Source organism: Nansenia antarctica (genome assembly GCF_963989245.1).
Source record: "Nansenia antarctica genome assembly, chromosome: 3".
Classification (NCBI taxonomy): domain Eukaryota; kingdom Metazoa; phylum Chordata; class Actinopteri; order Argentiniformes; family Microstomatidae; genus Nansenia; species Nansenia antarctica.
Window position 1 is genome coordinate 12,229,230 of NC_137688.1, and position 18,470 is coordinate 12,247,699.

The 18,470-nt window shown below is 44.8% G+C and overlaps 1 protein-coding gene across 1 annotated transcript; it reads left to right on the forward strand.

Annotated features, from left to right (window-relative positions):
* Nucleotides 1-3,453: 3,453 nt before the first annotated feature.
* gdpd2 (glycerophosphodiester phosphodiesterase domain containing 2) lies at nucleotides 3,454-17,205 on the forward strand (the record flags this gene model as incomplete). Its single annotated transcript, XM_080526924.1, has 14 exons — nucleotides 3,454-3,498; nucleotides 8,034-8,137; nucleotides 9,344-9,437; nucleotides 9,545-9,604; nucleotides 9,720-9,818; nucleotides 10,011-10,104; nucleotides 11,292-11,431; nucleotides 14,095-14,177; nucleotides 14,828-14,987; nucleotides 15,110-15,319; nucleotides 15,418-15,560; nucleotides 16,079-16,226; nucleotides 16,562-16,644; nucleotides 17,133-17,205. The coding sequence occupies 14 exons, from the start codon at nucleotides 3,454-3,456 to the stop codon at nucleotides 17,203-17,205; spliced, it is 1,536 nt and encodes a 511-aa protein (XP_080383050.1).
* Between the last annotated feature and the right edge of the window lie 1,265 nt (nucleotides 17,206-18,470).

Sequence of the window (18,470 nt, forward strand, 5' to 3'; positions counted from 1 at the left end):
CAGCCAGATTAGGATCTCATTCCCCATCCCTCTCTTAGCATTCTTCAAAGAGTAATTATTTCACAGGCTTTTGACAGGTTTTTGCTTCCTGGTTGCTCAACCTGGTAACCCTGTTTTTCCTCCCCTCACTTCTGAACCACCCCCCCCCTCCCTGCCAGCTTTTATTTCATATTGCTCATGTTTCATTTTGCCCTACTTTGTCAATATAAGAGATCTTAGGTCCTCAAACAATCCTCCTCTATGTTTGTGCTCCATATCTAATCAATTGCTTGACACACATTGGCCCTTCCCTAAGAAAGCAAATGGACTTATCTGATACATATTGATAAATGGTAAAAATCCAATGCCATGGATAACAAGATTTTACAATCTCAAGAAAAACTCTTAATTGAATCTATTCTTAGGTAGCTGACAACAATATTTTAAAATATTTTTTAAATTTATTTTTAATTGTATCCCTTTTTCACCCAATTTAGTATCCAATTATCCCCTGTCGCCTATTGCGTAGGATCGGCCGCACGCGCACCCCGTGGCCGGCAGCCCAGATGAGAGAGCCGATAGACTAGCTACCGGCCCCTCGAGCCCAACACTGTTATTCCGGCACCAGACGGGGGCGGTGTTGCGCGACGGATCCTTATCCGGAATTAGCCTATACCACCCTCGGGAGCGGCCGTCCAAAATATGCTGCTCCCCGTGGGCCCCGGCCATATCCGGGTCTGGCAAGACCGGGTTTCGATCCCAGTCCCCAGTGGGCAGCTTGCACCAGAGACTGATGCTTAGACCGCTGCGCCACCGCGGGGCTGACAACAATATTTTAAGTGAAAATCAGTCTGGCTTTAGACCAGGTCATAGTACCATCACAGCAGCCACGGCATTTGACTCTGTCAACCATGAGCTGCTGCTGGGCAGACTCAGTGATGCTGGCATGGGTGACACTACAGAGTGCTTCAGGAACTACCTTGCAGATAGAACCCAGTGTACACGTACAGATGGTTACAAGTCAAGCTTAATGGAGATCTCTAAGGGAGTCCCCCAAGGCTCAATGCTAGCTCCTGTCCTGTTTAATATCTTTATAAATAACATTGGGAAGGACATGCTTATAGCTTAAGTGCATCTTTTACTCAGTTGCCTCTTCCCTGAACCAGGCTGTCGATGAGCTGCAGACTGCCTTTAAACAGCTGCAGGCTTCACAAACTGTAGAGCGGAATTTTACTACAATCTGTTTGCGTCTATTATATATATGGCAGAGATTTCTGGCTATGTTTACTTAATAGAAAAACACATGTAATGTTGATCACCGGACTCCAAATTAATTATCACTGTGTGCATAGAAATATTGAGTCGGTGCTTATTAGGACAAGTTAGGTCAAATAGAAAGAATCAATGAGGCTTTAATATAATGTATACTTGAACATATCTAGTACAAGGCAACTACTTAATAGAGAAAAGTATACATTCTAGTATAGAGAATAGAGAGAGAGAGAGAGAGCGAGAGATGACCAATGATCATTTTAACACTCTGATACTTACATACTTACAACATGAAGACAACAACAACAGCACCCAGGAACAAAGATGACCTCACTCACAGAACCCCGGGACAAAAGAACTCTAGAACTATCCTCTCACCTCCACCTTTATACCACCCTGACCTAGAACTATCCTCTCACTTCTACCTTTATTACCGTCCTGACCTAGAACTATCCTCTCACCTCCACCTTTATACCATCCTGAATACCACAGCATTGAAAACCAGGAGCCATTGATAAGGACCAGCCAATCATCATTCATCTCATTGAATTCAACTCATGATGACATAACAGATTTGACACCTCAAGACATTCCCCTCCAGGGGATGGTAAATTTGACTTCAGGGAACATCTAAAGTTGGTTCTCAATGGTAAGAAAACCACTTTTATGATCTTTTCCAGAGCTCGCTCCCACATCTTAGATAATGTTAACATTCACACCTTAGGAGGGGAGTCAATTGAAAGAGGGTCATCATATAAGTACTTAGGTATTTGGGTGGATGACAGGCTCTCTTTTAGAGTGCATATTATGAACCTAGTAAAGAAATTGAACATTAGGCTGGGTTTTCATTATCATAATAAAGCCTGCCTGAATTTAGCTGCTGGGAAAACAATCGTTCAGGCTACGTTCTTAAGTGTTCTAGACTATGGGGACATTATATACATACCGGTACATGCATGCTGCCTCCTCTACAATTCGCTGCCTAGACTCTGTGTATCATAGTTCTCTATGTTTCATATCCAACTCATTATCCTGTACACATCACTGTGTACTTTATGACCTGGTCTCCTGGCCTTCATTAAGCCTAAGGAGACAGCATCACTGGTACATCTTTATTTACAAAGCCATACTGGGCAAACTCCCCTCATATCTATGTAATCTCATATCACTCACCAACAGCTGTTATGATTTTTGCTCCACTAGATTGTGATTGTCCTGGTACCCAGGATTCGCTTGGAAGAGCAGCTTTCTCTTATTTTGCGCCCTGGTCATGGAATAACCTCCAGAACACAATACAGCTTAATAATCTTGTCTCTGAGAGAGTTCAAAGCTCTGATTGGAAATTGTGTGACAGAAGAGTGCAATTGCTATTCCTAAGATGTCTGTTATTTATTATGTTTTATTCGCCAATTTTGTACTTGTACTGGTGTGCTTTCTTGGCCAGGTGTCCCTCAAAAAATAGATTTTAATCTCAAGGGACCTCCTGGTTAAATAAAGGTTAAATAAATAATAATTAAGGGGGTGGCAAGTTTCAGTTTCATCTTTTCACCATACAGCCATATTAGCATCTCATTCCTCATCCCTCTCTTAGCTTTCGTTATAGAGTAATATTTCAATAGTGTGACAGGCTTTATGCTTACACACACACACACACACACACACACACACACACACACACACACACACACAAACACACATACACACACAACCTGTGTATGCTTGTGCCTGTCACTGTCAGTGTGTCCGTACTGTGTTGGAATGGAAGGTCTTGATGGTGTGACTTCACTCTCAGTTGTGTCAGCGTTGCTTTCTCAGTACCCCACAGGGTCGGCCATTGTGAGCTCTGTCAGTGCCCGCCCCCTGCATAGAGGCCCTATTGAGGAGCTTATTGAACAGGGATTGCCCTGATACCCACATATTCATTCTCTCTTCTCCCCCCCCCCCCCCCCCCACCACTCACACTTTCCCTCTCCTCCCACAGTGTTTAGGTTTAGAGCGGTGAGTCAACCCACGGCGGAGCCCCTCTTCTCTCCTCCAACCAGTGTTGAGTGTTGTCACCCCCTCAGCTCCATCCCCTCCGGGCTAAGAGGATCAGGTGTCCAGGCCTGACACACTGAACAGGATCTACGTGTTCTGTACTGTGGATGAGGAGGAAAGGTGATGGTTTCAGAAGGCGGCTGTTGCCGAATGTGCTGTAGGGGCATGTTTGGTTGTAACTGGAAGCACCCAAGTGACAAGAAGACAAGAGTAAGTTCAGCCAGGACCTGTATGTACTTGTGTATGTATTTATCTGTAGGGTATGTATATCAACACAGCTTTCAACACAGCTGCTCTCATGTATGTGCATCTCATGTGCATCTATACTATACGATTAAAAATGAACTTGCTGTTGATATACAATAACTCCCTTTTTATTGGTTAGTTTCATGAGTGACATGGCCCCAGATGATTCAGAAGTTACATGGACATTTAAATCCTCCTCATCATGGGAGCTGCCCTTGAGGTTTCAGCGTGCTTGTACTTGCGGTTCCAATATAACTTGACAAAGTCCTTGTGATTTGTAGGGATTAACATTCCAATGCACAAAAATCCAGCAGTAGTGCAGCATAACGATTTGACAAATCACAGTGGACACATACAATGGGAAGCTATTCCTAGCACGGTGAGAAACGGTTGTTTCAGACCTGTTGATTGAGGTTAATGTAATGCCAAGGCCCAATTAGTGAACTCACAGGCCTCCACAGGCTTGTGTGGGACTGATCTGGAACAAGCCAACAAAGGGAATGTACCAACGTCTCTAGAGAGGGGGGGGGGGGGGGGACACAATGGGGGTGGCGGACGCGGGTGTACTGTCAACTGTTTATCCCCCCCTATGAAGTCTGATGGTAGTGGAGCAGCATAACGAAACCAAACATGAAGAGGCAGAGGGAGCCGAGCCAAACCAGAGGGAGCCTAGACCCTCAGACAGACATTAGTATGACATATACACGCACCCACACGCATACACACACACGCAAGATCCTGAGCAGGATGTTGGGGTTGACTAGCCATACAGAAACAGATCATATCAGATAACATCTTTGAAATCTTCCCAGCCAACCTGTTGCACTGCTAACTGCTGCCAACACACATAAACCAGCTACGCTAGCGATTTGGTGGGGGGGGATTTCAACTTGTGGGGAGTGAGTTTATTACCTTTTCAACTTGGTTACACCAAGTCACTACAAATACCCTCATATCAAGACATTGATTTGAATTTACTGCATATACTGTATCTGATCTGATGTCTGAACAATCTGTGCACTTTATACATTTAGAATAAGTGTGATGTGTTTGGAGGAAGGGCAATTCATCATGTGGTTCTCTCACCGCTACAGTGATGGTAGAGCAATGTTATCTCCCTGTGACAGTAATGGTCTCTCCCTGCTACAGTAATGGTCTCTCCCTGTGACAGTAATGGTCTCTCCCTGCTACAGTAATGGTCTCTCCCTGCTACAGTAATGGTCTCTCCCTGCTACAGTAATGGTCTCTCCCTGTGACTGTAATGGTCTCTCCCTGTGACAGTAATGGTCTCTCCCTGTGACAGTAATGGTCTCTCTGCTACAGTAATGGTCTCTCCCTGTGACAGTAATGGTCTCCCTGTGACAGTAATGGTCTCTCCCTGCTACAGTAATGGTCTCTCCCTGTGACAGTAATGGTCTCTCCCTGTGACAGTAATGGTCTCTCCCTGTGACAGTAATGGTCTCTCCCTGTGACAATAATGGTCTCTCCCTGCTACAGTAATGGTCTCTCCCTGCTACAGTAATGGTCTCTCCCTGAGACAGTAATGGTCTCTCCCTGCTACAGTAATGGTCTCCCTGCTACAGTAATGGTCTCTCCCTGTGACTGTAATGGTCTCTCCTTGTGACAGTAATGGTCTCTCCCTGCTACAGTAATGGTCTCTCCCTGCTACAGTAATGGTCTCTCCCTGTGACTGTAATGGTCTCTCCCTGCTACAGTAATGGTCTCTCCCTGCTACAGTAATGGTCTCCCTGTGACAGTAATGGTCTCTCCCTGTGACAGTAATGGTCTCTCCCTGTGACAGTAATGGTCTCTCCCTGCTACAGTAATGGTCTCTCCCTGCTACAGTAATGGTCTCTCCCTGCTACAGTAATGGTCTCCCTGCTACAGTAATGGTCTCTCCCTGCTACAGTAATGGTCTCTCCCTGCTACAGTAATGGTCTCTCCCTGCTACAGTAATGGTCTCTCCCTGCTACAGTAATGGTCTCTCCCTGTGACAGTAATGGTCTCTCCCTGTGACAGTAATGGTCTCTCCCTGCGACTGTAATGGTCTCTCCCTGCTACAGTAATGGTCTCTCCCTGTGACAGTAATGGTCTCTCCCTGTGACAGTAATGGTCTCTCCCTGTGACAGTAATGGTCTCTCCCTGTGACTGTAATGGTCTCTCCCTGCTACAGTAATGGTCTCTCCCTGTGACTGTAATGGTCTCTCCCTGTGACAGTAATGGTCTCTCCCTGTGACTGTAATGGTCTCTCCCTGTGACAGTAATGGTCTCTCCCTGTGACTGTAATGGTCTCTCCCTGTGACAGTAATGGTCTCTCCCTGTGACTGTAATGGTCTCTCCCTGTGACAGTAATGGTCTCTCCCTGTGACTGTAATGGTCTCTCCCTGTGACAGTAATGGTCTCTCCCTGTGACAGTAATGGTCTCTCCCTGTGACAGTAATGGTCTCTCCCTGTGACAGTAATGGTCTCTCCCTGTGACTGTAATGGTCTCTCCCTGTGACAGTAATGGTCTCTCCCTGTGACTGTAATGGTCTCTCCCTGCTACAGTAATGGTCTCTCCCTGTGACAGTAATGGTCTCTCCCTGCTACAGTAATGGTCTCTCCCTGCTACAGTAATGGTCTCTCCCTGCTACAGTAATGGTCTCTCCCTGCTACAGTAATGGTCTCTCCCTGCTACAGTAATGGTCTCTCCCTGCTACAGTAATGGTCTCTCCCTGCTACAGTAATGGTCTCTCCCTGCTACAGTAATGGTCTCTCCCTGTGACAGTAATGGTCTCTCCCTGCTACAGTAATGGTCTCTCCCTGTGACAGTAATGGTCTCTCCCTGTGACAGTAATGGTCTCTCCCTGCTACAGTAATGGTCTCTCCCTGCTACAGTAATGGTCTCTCCCTGCTACAGTAATGGTCTCTCCCTGTGACTGTAATGGTCTCTCCCTGTGACTGTAATGGTCTCTCCTTGTGACAGTAATGGTCTCTCCCTGCTACAGTAATGGTCTCTCCCTGCTACAGTAATGGTCTCTCCCTGTGACAGTAATGGTCTCTCCCTGCTACAGTAATGGTCTCTCCCTGCTACAGTAATGGTCTCTCCCTGCTACAGTAATGGTCTCTCCCTGCTACAGTAATGGTCTCTCCCTGCTACAGTAATGGTCTCCCTGCTACAGTAATGGTCTCTCCCTGTGACTGTAATGGTCTCTCCCTGCTACAGTAATGGTCTCTCCCTGTGACAGTAATGGTCTCTCCCTGTGACAGTAATGGTCTCTCCCTGCTACAGTAATGGTCTCTCCCTGTGACTGTAATGGTCTCTCCCTGTGACAGTAATGGTCTCTCCCTGCTACAGTAATGGTCTCTCCTTGTGACAGTAATGGTCTCTCCCTGCTACAGTAATGGTCTCTCCCTGTGACTGTAATGGTCTCTCCCTGTGACAGTAATGGTCTCTCCCTGTGACAGTAATGGTCTCTCCCTGCTACAGTAATGGTCTCTCCCTGCTACAGTAATGGTCTCTCCCTGTGACAGTAATGGTCTCTCCATGCTACAGTAATGGTCTCTCCCTGCTACAGTAATGGTCTCTCCCTGCTACAGTAATGGTCTCTCCCTGCTACAGTAATGGTCTCTCCCTGCTACAGTAATGGTCTCTCCCTGCTACAGTAATGGTCTCTCCCTGCTACAGTAATGGTCTCTCCCTGTGACAGTAATGGTCTCTCCCTGCTACAGTAATGGTCTCTCCCTGTGACAGTAATGGTCTCTCCCTGTGACTGTAATGGTCTCTCCCTGCTACAGTAATGTTCTCTCCCTGCTACAGTAATGGTCTCTCCCTGCTACAGTAATGGTCTCTCCCTGTGACAGTAATGGTCTCCCTGCTACAGTAATGGTCTCTCCCTGCTACTGTAATGGTCTCTCCCTGTGACAGTAATGGTCTCTCCCTGTGACAGTAATGGTCTCTCCTTGCGACAGTAATGGTCTCTCCCTGCGACAGTAATGGTCTCTCCCTGCGACAGTAATGGTCTCTCCCTGCTACAGCAATGGTCTCTCCCTGCTACAGTAATGGTCTCTCCCTGCTACAGTAATGTTCTCTCCCTGTGACAGTAATGTTCTCTCCCTGTGACAGTAATGGTCTCTCCCTGCGACAGTAATGGTCTTTCCCTGTGACAGTAATGGTCTCTCCCTGTTACAGTAATGGTCTTTCCCTGTGACAGTAATGGTCTCTCCCTGTTACAGTAATGGTCTCTCCCTGCTACAGTAATGGTCTCTCCCTGTGACAGTAATGGTCTCTCCCTGCTACAGTAATGGTCTCTCCCTGTGACAGTAATGGTCTCTCCCTGTGACAGTAATGGTCTCTCCCTGTGACAGTAATGGTCTCCCTGCTACAGTAATGGTCTCTCCCTGTGACTGTAATGGTCTCTCCCTGCTACAGTAATGGTCTCTCCCTGTGACAGTAATGGTCTCTCCCTGCTACAGTAATGGTCTCTCCCTGCTACAGTAATGGTCTCTCCCTGTGACAGTGTGCCAGCTGCTGGTTCTCAGTCCTCACCCTGGTGTCCCTGCTCACTCTCTGCTGGATCTACATCTGTCTGGTGACTTTCAATGACAGGGATGAGGTCAACTGGTGAGCTGAATAACACACGCACACACACAAATTATAAGGCACCATAGATCATGAGATCTCATGAGAGAAATGCTAAATATATTTTCTGGAAGGGACATTTTTGTGCTGCTTTGGTGAAAGCGTCTGCTGTTTATACATGTGCATCCGAGATATCTCTGTATTACCACACAAATAGCAGGGTCGGAAATGACCAAATGATCAAATTATCAAATTATCAAACGCGAAATGCCTGTAGGCCTACATTGTCCTTGTGACGGTAATTGCTACTCTCAGGAGTGATTGTGAATGGCATCATTCCATATCACCACAATTTATAAATATGTATCTATGCGCTCACTTCAGCAGGTGAAAACTACCAGAGAAAAGTTTTAGAATAGCTGTGATTCTAAACATGACTTGCGCAACAATTTGTGTGTGTCTGTGTGTGTGTGTGTGTGTGTGTGTGTGTGTCTGTGTGTGTGTGTGTCTGTGTGTCTGTGTGTCTGTGTGTCTATGTGTCTGTGTCTGTGTCTATGTGTCTATGTGTCTGTGTCTATGTGTCTATGTGTCTATGTGTCTATGTGTCTATGTGTCTATGTGTCTGTGTGTCTGTGTCTATGTGTCTGTGTGTCTGTGTCTGTGTGTCTCTGTGTGCGTGTGCGCGTGTGTGTGTCCGTCCATCACAGCTTAGATATTCACACCGTAGGAATCCTGGGAACCAGATGCACATCTGTATATAATATGTTTGTGTACCTGAAAAACAGTTGTCGCTGCCACAAGTTAGAACATGGGTTTGAAATGGAAATTACCAGCTGCTGCTTGACTGGACTTTTGAACATTCCACCATTTGTGTGAAAGGGGAGCATGGTTTTCAAACAACACTGAATATTTTAAAAAACTATAAATGTCACAGCTTAGATATTTACACCGTAGGAATCCTGGGACCCAGGTGAACAGTTTGATCCATATTATGTCTGTGTAGACCTTAAAAACTGTAGTCGTCGTCACAAGTTAGAAAATGGGTTTGAAATAGAAATGACCAACGGCTGCTCCTTGAACAATAGCAGTGGAATTCTGTGAAACCTGCACCGCTTACTTCACCTGGGTGTGATTGTTTTTTTTTGTACTTGCACAGCTAAAATTGGGTTCCACTCTGGATACCTGCCTTTACACCCACGGCCAGCCGTGTGTCTGACCCTGTGTTGCCCTCTATTGTTCCCTGACCAGGAAGGGCTTCACCATGCTGAAACTATGGGTCAACTGGTTCATGGTGCTGATCATCATCTCTGCTGTACTGACCATCTACTGCGTATTGCTGTTGGTGAGAGGACATGAGAGATAATTCATATGCAATATAGATCATCTTTTTGGGGGATCATATTCATTATTTGGATGCTAATGTCATAATTCCTCATTTATTTATTTTAGCTTTTTGCACTATTCCAAGTTGTCTTACGAGAACCTCTGGACTTGCATTGGCTGCACAAGGTATCTACAGAACATCATTCTTAATATATTTGTTGAGTAATAACGAACCATAGTTGTCATACAAACCTGCAGTTTTGGGTCTGCTGACTGACTTGACTGGATTTGCTTGGCACAGATCCTCCTGATTTTAGGTGTGCTTTTTATCGCCACGGGTGTGATGGGGATAAGTCATCAGTGGAGAAGAGAATGGCTGTCTGTTCTTCTTTCACTGCAGGTACAGTGGGCCCAAACCACCTCAGAATTTCTCTTTATAAGTGTGTGTGAGAAGGACTGCAGTGAGAATGTTGCAGTGTGAGTGAGATGTGTGTTTTGGCTCAGAGTGCTGGCAGCGGTTTGAAGTTCCCTGTGTGTATGTCAGTGTTTCCTGGTGTTTCAGTGTGTGTGTGTGATGTTTCTCCTCCTTTAGGCCACAGCTCCGTTCCTCCAGATAGGGGGCGTCGTGGCTCTCACCCTGCTCAGCTGGCTGGTCTTCCAGAGCTTCCACAGGGCCAGCAGTAAAGGTTAGTGCTCAACATAACCATGTTCTATGTTGCGCAGGTCAAATAAGATATCAACACGCTATGATTTATTATTCTATATATTTATCCTTTATCAATGTGGTCATGTGTAGGTCACTAAGGCGCATACCACGTAATCACTGGGTCAATTCTGACCATCGACCTATCCTGTCATCATGTCATCCCTCCTCTCTTTCACCCATCCTTTCTGTCAATCTCTACTATCTCTATCCCAATAAAGCAGATATGGCCTATAAACATATTTAAAAATGGAGGTGTGTACTATTGAGAAATCTGTTGATGTAGATAAGCCAATAAAAAAATACACCCCACAATAGGTGCGAGTGCTATTCACACCCTGGAGCAGAAACATTCCACACTCCTGCTGAACCAACCAAACCAGTGCGGTTGATCACGTTCAACACTATCTGTCTTACTTAACCGTTCAGTAATAATAATAATAATAATAATAATAATAATAATAATAATAATAATAATGCATTTTATTTGTATTGCACTTTTCATTCAAAAGAATCTCAGAGTGCTACAGAGTTAAAAAGAAACAGGCTAAAAACATAATAAGTAAAAAAAACTTTTTAAGAAATCACAAGAATGAACACAGGTTTAACAGTCAAAGGCCTTTTTGAATAAAAAGGTTTTTAGGCCTGTCTTAAAAGAGTCCAGGCTCTGTACTTCCCTTAGCTGGCTAGGAAGGCTGTTCCACAGGCGCTGGGCAGCCGAGCAGAAGGCTCGGTCCCCCATGGTGCGGAGCTTGGTATTGGGGACCTGGAGGAGCAAGCTGTTTGCTGATCTGAGGGTGCGTAGATAGGGAGGTGTGTGTCCGTTGATGCATTTGTGGTCAACCCTGAATGAGACAGGGAGCCAGTGTAGTGAGTATAGAATGGGGGTTATGTGCTCGTATTTGCGGACTCTCATCAGGATCCTGGCAGAGCTGTACTGGATGTATTGCAGTTTCTGTATGCTCTTGCCAGGATTCCCGATGAAGAGTGCGTTGCAGTAGTCCAGCCTTGAGGAGATAAAGGCATGGACAAGTTTCTCTGCATCTGACAGGGTTAGAGAGTGGGACGGAGTTTGGAAATATTCCTGAGATGATAGAAGGAGGTTTTGCACAGGTGTTTCATTACATGTTTGTTCCATTGGTTGACCTGCATCTGTTTGTGTGCCCTCAGCCTCTTGGATCCTCATCATGGCAGTCTTCTCTTTGGTGTCAGCGGCCATCTTCCTCAGTCCCCTCCTCATCCACTCCCCGTGTCTGATCGACCAGCTCCCCCCTAAACCGGCCCTGATTGGCCATCGGGGGGCACCCATGGTAAAGACCTCAACGTGCTCTAGATAGAGAACACGACACAACTTTGGCTTTGATATTACCAATTACATAATTAGATAGATAGATAGGTAGGTACTTTATTGATCCCGAGGGGAAATTCAAGAATAATTTAATGGTTGAGAACACAGGTATTTACCTCAGGATAGCTTTGTGAATACTTCCAGCCAGTAGAGCATAACAAAGTGTTTGATTCCCGTCCGCTGCTCCGCTTCTGTTTGTTTCCTCCAGCTTTCTTTTTATTTGCACAAACTTGTTTCACTGTCTTGAAATGAACAAACGATGAATTGAATCTTCAATGAAGCTAGCAAGTCATCAATAGAGCTACTTCAGCTCCGCCTCCCTTCACTAACCAACAAGTCAATGGTGTGCAACATCTACGTGGCCGGACATGGAAAGAGGAGGGTATGACCATCAGTGCAACCTCCTCTGCAACAGTTGCGTGACACTTTGTGAACCTACCTATAATGTATTGACTTAAGCTCCTTTCACACATACGAGCCTTCCCAGTAGATTCCATGCAATTTCCTGGGTCGACGTATGACTTAATGCGGCTGACCAGGGAAATCCGCTCGGGCAATTACCCTGGTGGAGACCATGTATAATTACATGCAATTTACTGGGTCGCTGTATGTCTGAATGGAAGCCTGAACATTGCCTGGTCAGTCTCCTTTCACAGCTGTCCTGCATCGCGCAACCAGCAGGGCAAAGCGCATAAGAACTGCCCCAGACTCCGAATATCGCTACTGCTAAATATAATTCCACAACTGGACACTACTTAATTTCCAATCATAGTGGAGGTATGATATATGGCATATATATATATACGGTTCTTTGGTGGAAAGGCATTTTTTTTAACGAACTCCCAGCAAAGTCAAAACATGAAAATCTGCGCTCACTACCTTTTCCAGTTGAACATAAACTAAATGCTGCTATTGTTTGTGAAGTTACAAGATCCTTACATCCCACCATTTTTTTTCAAAGGATGCGTGTAGCCTATGGAGACGTTGTAGTTGATCCCAAAGTCTGTTCAAACCCAGGCAGCGAGACCAGCAGGAAAACACAACTAGATCTTCTATAATTCTAACTAGATAGTACTTCGTTTCCAATCATAGTTAGCTAGATTACTTACTTAGCTAGCTTACTTTTACTTATCAAATGTACATTTGTGATATAGACGCAGTACACACACACCGTCTCCTCTCAGCTGTCCTGCATTGCGCATATGTCTAATTGAGTCAACTCGTATTATGCTTATCACCAAGTTCTCCCATACTGTGCTTAAGGACTAGTATAGTATGTTTATATCAACGGTAATCAAGTGCTTTAGTTGACGAGCGAACTCTTGCACTGGTAATACGAGTTGGCTCGCTGGAACGAGACAGGCGCCACATATCATATGTGCCACATACTTCCGTCCCACATGTATATCATCATATTTTTCAATATAAAACGGAGGTATGATATGGCAGATATATATATATGGTACATGCCAGTCCCACGTGCCCATCCCACTCCAGTTCTGCATCCAGTTGATTATGTATTGAATGCAATGATTCAAGTAGATCGCTCAACCAGGAAATTGCCGACATGTGTGAAAGGGACCAACACTGGAATCTACCGGCATTTGGCTCGTGTGAACGGCGAAAAATGCCCGGTCGACACAGCTTGGGATTTTTCATGGAAATTACAGGGAACTCTGTGTGAAAGAGGCTTTATATAGCGCCTTATTCCGAAGCGCTTTACAATGGCCTCTCATTCACCCATTCACACACCAATGGCGGCAAGCTACCATGCAAGGCGCCGGCCCACTCATTGGGAGCAATTTACCTGAACAATCTCTGGTTTCATTTTTGCCGATGAAGCATGAATCGTCCATAAGGGATGATAATTACTCTCTGACTAGTTTGTTTGTTTATTTTCTGGTTAACCACCGACCAAAATCAGATTTTCATCTTTGCATGTCCCAACAATATGAGATATGCGGAAGTCTCACCTTTCAGATTGAAAGGAATGCATTGTACTGCTTTGGCTTGGAAGTCCCCCCCCCCCTTGTGTCATTTAAACTCTTCCCTGTGTCATGGATGGCAGTGTGCTTTGGCATCATCTAATCTTGATGATCTTTGGTGCTAAAAAGCTAGTCATCACTTGCCTAGTTTGGAATTGTTAAGCTCATGTAGTCATACAGTAAACAAGGATAGATTACAGAGTAGTTGGAAGTGAAATGATTCATGGTTAACCCAGCGGTTTATGTGGTTCTGTTGACAGGAATCATAATCACCCATAATCATTCTGAGAAAACCAGTAGATTTTCTCCAAACGGACGAAACTAATTGTAATAAATAATGACTGCATTAGTGTTTTCGGACGTGTACATAGAGCAGCAGCACATATCCCTATTTCTATCACCTCCCTGTGAGCCAAAGGCTTACTTTTGATACCTCTCTAGTCATGTGGGCACCCATATGGCATTTAGCATTGCCCCCATTACATTACGCTACATTACAACTCCGCTATGGACACTGTGCTCAGCTTATCAGTGTCATCTGCAGAGATCTGTGTGTTCACAACAGCTTTGCGGTAGTTTGTTTGTATTTAGCAGCGCATGAACATTTTCCCTCTCGTCTGTCTGTCTCCTCTCTGCTCAGCTGGCGCCAGAGAACACCATGATGTCCTTCAGAAGGAGCCTGGAGTGCAATGTGACGGCCTTCGAGACCGACGTGCAGCTCAGGTACTCAAGTTGTTAAAGAAAATCAGGGGGGATGGTCGATTTTATCATATGGGACCACTTTTAGCATCCCCACAGTGTCAGTGACTTCAGTGTCAGTGACTTGGTAAAAATGTCTTTGCATGTGTGCGTACCCCCTCGCCCACAGTATTTTACTCAATAGGCGCAAAACAAAATGTTGAAATAGCAGTAATACCACGTTCATTCATAAAATGACATATGGGATGGAAAGGGGGGATGGCAGTTTAAGAAAGGGGATGATTTTTTTTTACTGTTGTTATTTCAGGGGGGATGCCACCCCCACCCCCCCATCCCCCCTCAACTCGAGTGCTGGGTACCACAATGCCTTAGCTACATTGCAGAACACAACCCGAGCTGAGCAGAGCTGAGCTGTACTAGGCTGGCCTGAATACGCATCTATCTACTGTACCGTGGTTGCTGAAACCATGCTTGGGAGGAGCGATGTGAAATCTCAGCCAGCATGGTATGGTTGGGATCAGCCCTGTCGTGTGTAAAGCCCCCAAAGTCAAGTGGAATTGGTTTTGGGCTCCTTGTATAACAGCTCTGATGGAGCTACTGTACATGCCACTGCTGGTTTGAGACTGTGTCGAGTTGTTCATTGATAACCTGACCCTCTTGTCCTTCTCACCCAGCAAGGACCGGGTTCCTTTCCTGATGCACGACCATGACAGCGGATTCCTGAGGAGGACCACAGATGTGATGGAGAAGTTCCCAGGACAAGGGTTCAGCCACAGCACGAACCTCACCTGGGCCGAGTTACAGACCTTAAACGCTGGTGATTGGTTCCTGAAGGTGAGGTGATGTCCGTTGAGCATGAATTTGACCCTCTCTTGACATCTGATTCGGTCTGTGGAGGAGTAGCAGGCATTATGACATCCAAAATCTTATCTGAGGACGTCTCCTCCCCTTTTTAGACGGATCCCTTTCACTCAGTCAACCAGCTCTCGGAGAAGCAGAGGGTGACAGCGACCAATCAGAGTGTTCCGTCCTTGCTACAGCTTCTGGAACTGGCCAAACACCACAACATCTCAGTCATCTTCGACCTCAAAAACGATCACCACGCCGACAACGACACTTACGACACGGTCAAAACCATCCTTGGATCTGGCCTCCCTCAACACCAGGTGAATGGAATGTTTCTCCCTTTAACTGCACTTTTTTTTGGGACAATTCCCGAATGGTATCTCTGTAACGGAGTACGTGGCACTGCATCGTCTTGCAGGTACTTTGGCTTCCCCCCAAACACAGGGAGTACGTGATGGAGGAAGCCCCAGGGTTCAGACAGGTCTACAACAACGCATCGGGCCGTAACAGTGGAGACCATCTGAATATGAGATACAGCGCATTGAGCGCAGCAGAAATCAGGTGACTACAGTACCTCAGAGACGGTGGGTGCAACCGTGCTGTCAGACCTCTTGCAAAAAGAATTACTCATTCCGCAAACAGCATAAGACAGCATAAGATTTAGTGGTCTTGAAGCTTTGATGTGGCAAGCTGAGACACGATGCTGGCTGGCTGACATACACACACACACACACACACACACACACACATACACACACACACGCACACAGCCTCAGGGGGAACTCAAAAAATCTCACCCAGGTGGGTTATTTAATGACTGACTGCACTGCAGTGAAACTTCCTGGAGAGATGATTTGTTGATAAGGTCTAAGGCGATGGGAAAGTGGCGCCTGAACATGATGCCATGTTTTGTTTTTAGTATCTGTGTCTCACGATTGATCACTCCTGTCTTTGCCCTGAGTGCCTAGCTCTGTGTAGGATGAACTCCTAGGAATCTGTTGCATTGTAGTGACTGACATGGAAATGACTGACATTCCATTATCTTTGAATTTTCCTCTGTCTGTCTGTGTCTGTGACAGGGATCTCCGGAGCAGGAACGTGTCTGTGAACCTGTGGGTAGTGAACGAGCGCTGGCTGTTCTCACTCCTGTGGTGCTCGGGGGCCAGCTCCGTCACCACCAACACCTGTCACCTCCTTAAGGACGTCACCCAGCCAGACTGGATGCTAGTAAGACGACTTGACGTTCTCCAAACTGTTCCCGCAGAGCACTACCATCACATAACTGTTATGTTGATTTTGACTTAAACTAGCTGCTGATGCCTCACTTTGAGCCTGACCATTTAAAAACATTGAGGGCCGGTTTCACAGACAAGGCTTAAGCCTAATCCTAGACTAAAAAACATCTTCAATGGAGATTTTACATTGAAAGTGTGATTTAGTCCAGGACTAGGCTTAAGCCTTGTCTCTGAAACCGGCCCATAGTTTCACATCTGGTGTGCCACATATGGGTTATTTGAACAGGCATTAGTTTGTTGATGTGTATGGCCCTGTGTGTGTTTCAGCGACCTACTCTATACCAAATGATATGGATTACAGTTGACCTGGTGTCATTGCTCATCATGTGTGGACTGTTCATCCTACAAAGGTTAGTAGAGTGCTACAATTGTTTCAACAATTGTAAGATTAATGTGAATGTATTTTGAGTGAAGAGTGAATTTGTTCGCTTTTCTGTCCTCTGAAGAAAAAAAAGATGCTGTTTCAGTCATTCTCAAACCCAAGGTGGGTTTTTCAAATAGATGTGGAACTGATCGCCATAATCTGTATACGAAATAAAAATTTTGGCCTTTGTACTAAAACTGTACAGTATTAACAGTATTAATTTGGTACTAACTACTACATTTGCAACTATGATGGTTACGGTAAGGTTTAAGGTTTAAGATATGGTTTTAGAAAATATATATTTTTAAAAGATCTTAATTCAAATTAATCCTTTTTTAAATCGAGAACAAAAATGTGATCTGGAATGTGATTTAATAATGGAAGATCATGTAGATTAATCCTGATCTAGACTAGAATAATGACTACAGCCTATGACTGCAGTAGGGATAATGGTTTGTTCCTGATTCTCTATAGGGAAAGGAAAGAAGCAAAGAAACAGATGCTCCGCTTGGAATCAGAGAGAACTATCCCCCTTCTTACCCTCTGAGTAATCCAGCCAAGATCCAGCAGGAGATGTCTCCATGTCCGCAGTCAAACAGACTGTCTCCATGTCTCCATGTCCGCAGTCAAACAGACTGTCTCCATGTCTCCATGTCCGCAGTCAAACAGACTGTCTCCATGTCTCCATGTCCGCAGTCAAACAGACTGTCTCCATGTCCTCAGGCAAACAGACTGTCTCCATGTCTCTATGTCCGCAGTCAAACAGACTGTCTCCATGTTTCTATGTCCGCAGTCAAACAGACTGTCTCCATGTCCTCAGGCAAACAGACTGTCTCCATGTCTCCATGTCCTCAGTCAAACAGAAATCCCTCCTCTTAACTTTCTGATTGGACATCTGCCTTGAAGAAAGTTACTATTTAGTGTCAGTAATTTAATGTGTGAATCACATAGACTTTATATTTAACATCCATCATGAGAGATTATGAACAGTAAATAAATTAGACATCTGATGCCACAGGATGGCTATTTTATCTGTTTTTAATTATTATTTTTATTTCTTTTTTATGCATTCCTCTTAAAACTGTGTGAAACTTTGACACGTGTGTGAGAAACTAAACTTTATTTTCTGTAGGCATGCATGAAGTTTAGTCTTATTTGGTAATTGGTGATAGATGTTTTTTTCACCGCTAGATCTCAGCACTTTATAGCACAGTAAGTTGTGAAGCACTGTGTTTTCATTTCAACTTAAAAAGTGTGTGTGTGTGTGTGTGTGTGTGTGTGTGTGTGTGTGTGTGTGTGTGTGTGTGTGTGTGTGAATTTCAGATTTTTTTTTTTTTAAATGTTGTTATTTTTTGTGTGGCACTCATATTTTTTATTTTATAGACCGCGGTGCAAGACCACTGGACCATCCCAGGCCACAAAAATAAACATTTTAAATGTATTTCCAGGGGTAGCCTCTTATTCTTTAAATGGCATGGTATTACATATTACTAATAACCAATATACAACTAAGTAATAGACCAATGTTGTTTCGTTCTGGATAGACCATAAAATACATGCTTAGTAGTTGGTTCAGTGTTCCTCTTTGTCTCTGCATTTTACCGAAAGGGACATACATTTCATCACAGCAGTCACTTGTTCCCTGAACATAGCGACTGTTATATTTTATGACCACTAGGTGGCAGACCTAACCATATTTTTAGTGAGATGAAACAGTGAGTTGATTTATGCTGCATGTAAACTGTACTAGAGGGAGCTGTGATGGGAATCTTAGCTAATTATCCACCTCTGTTCTGTAAACTAACATGGTGA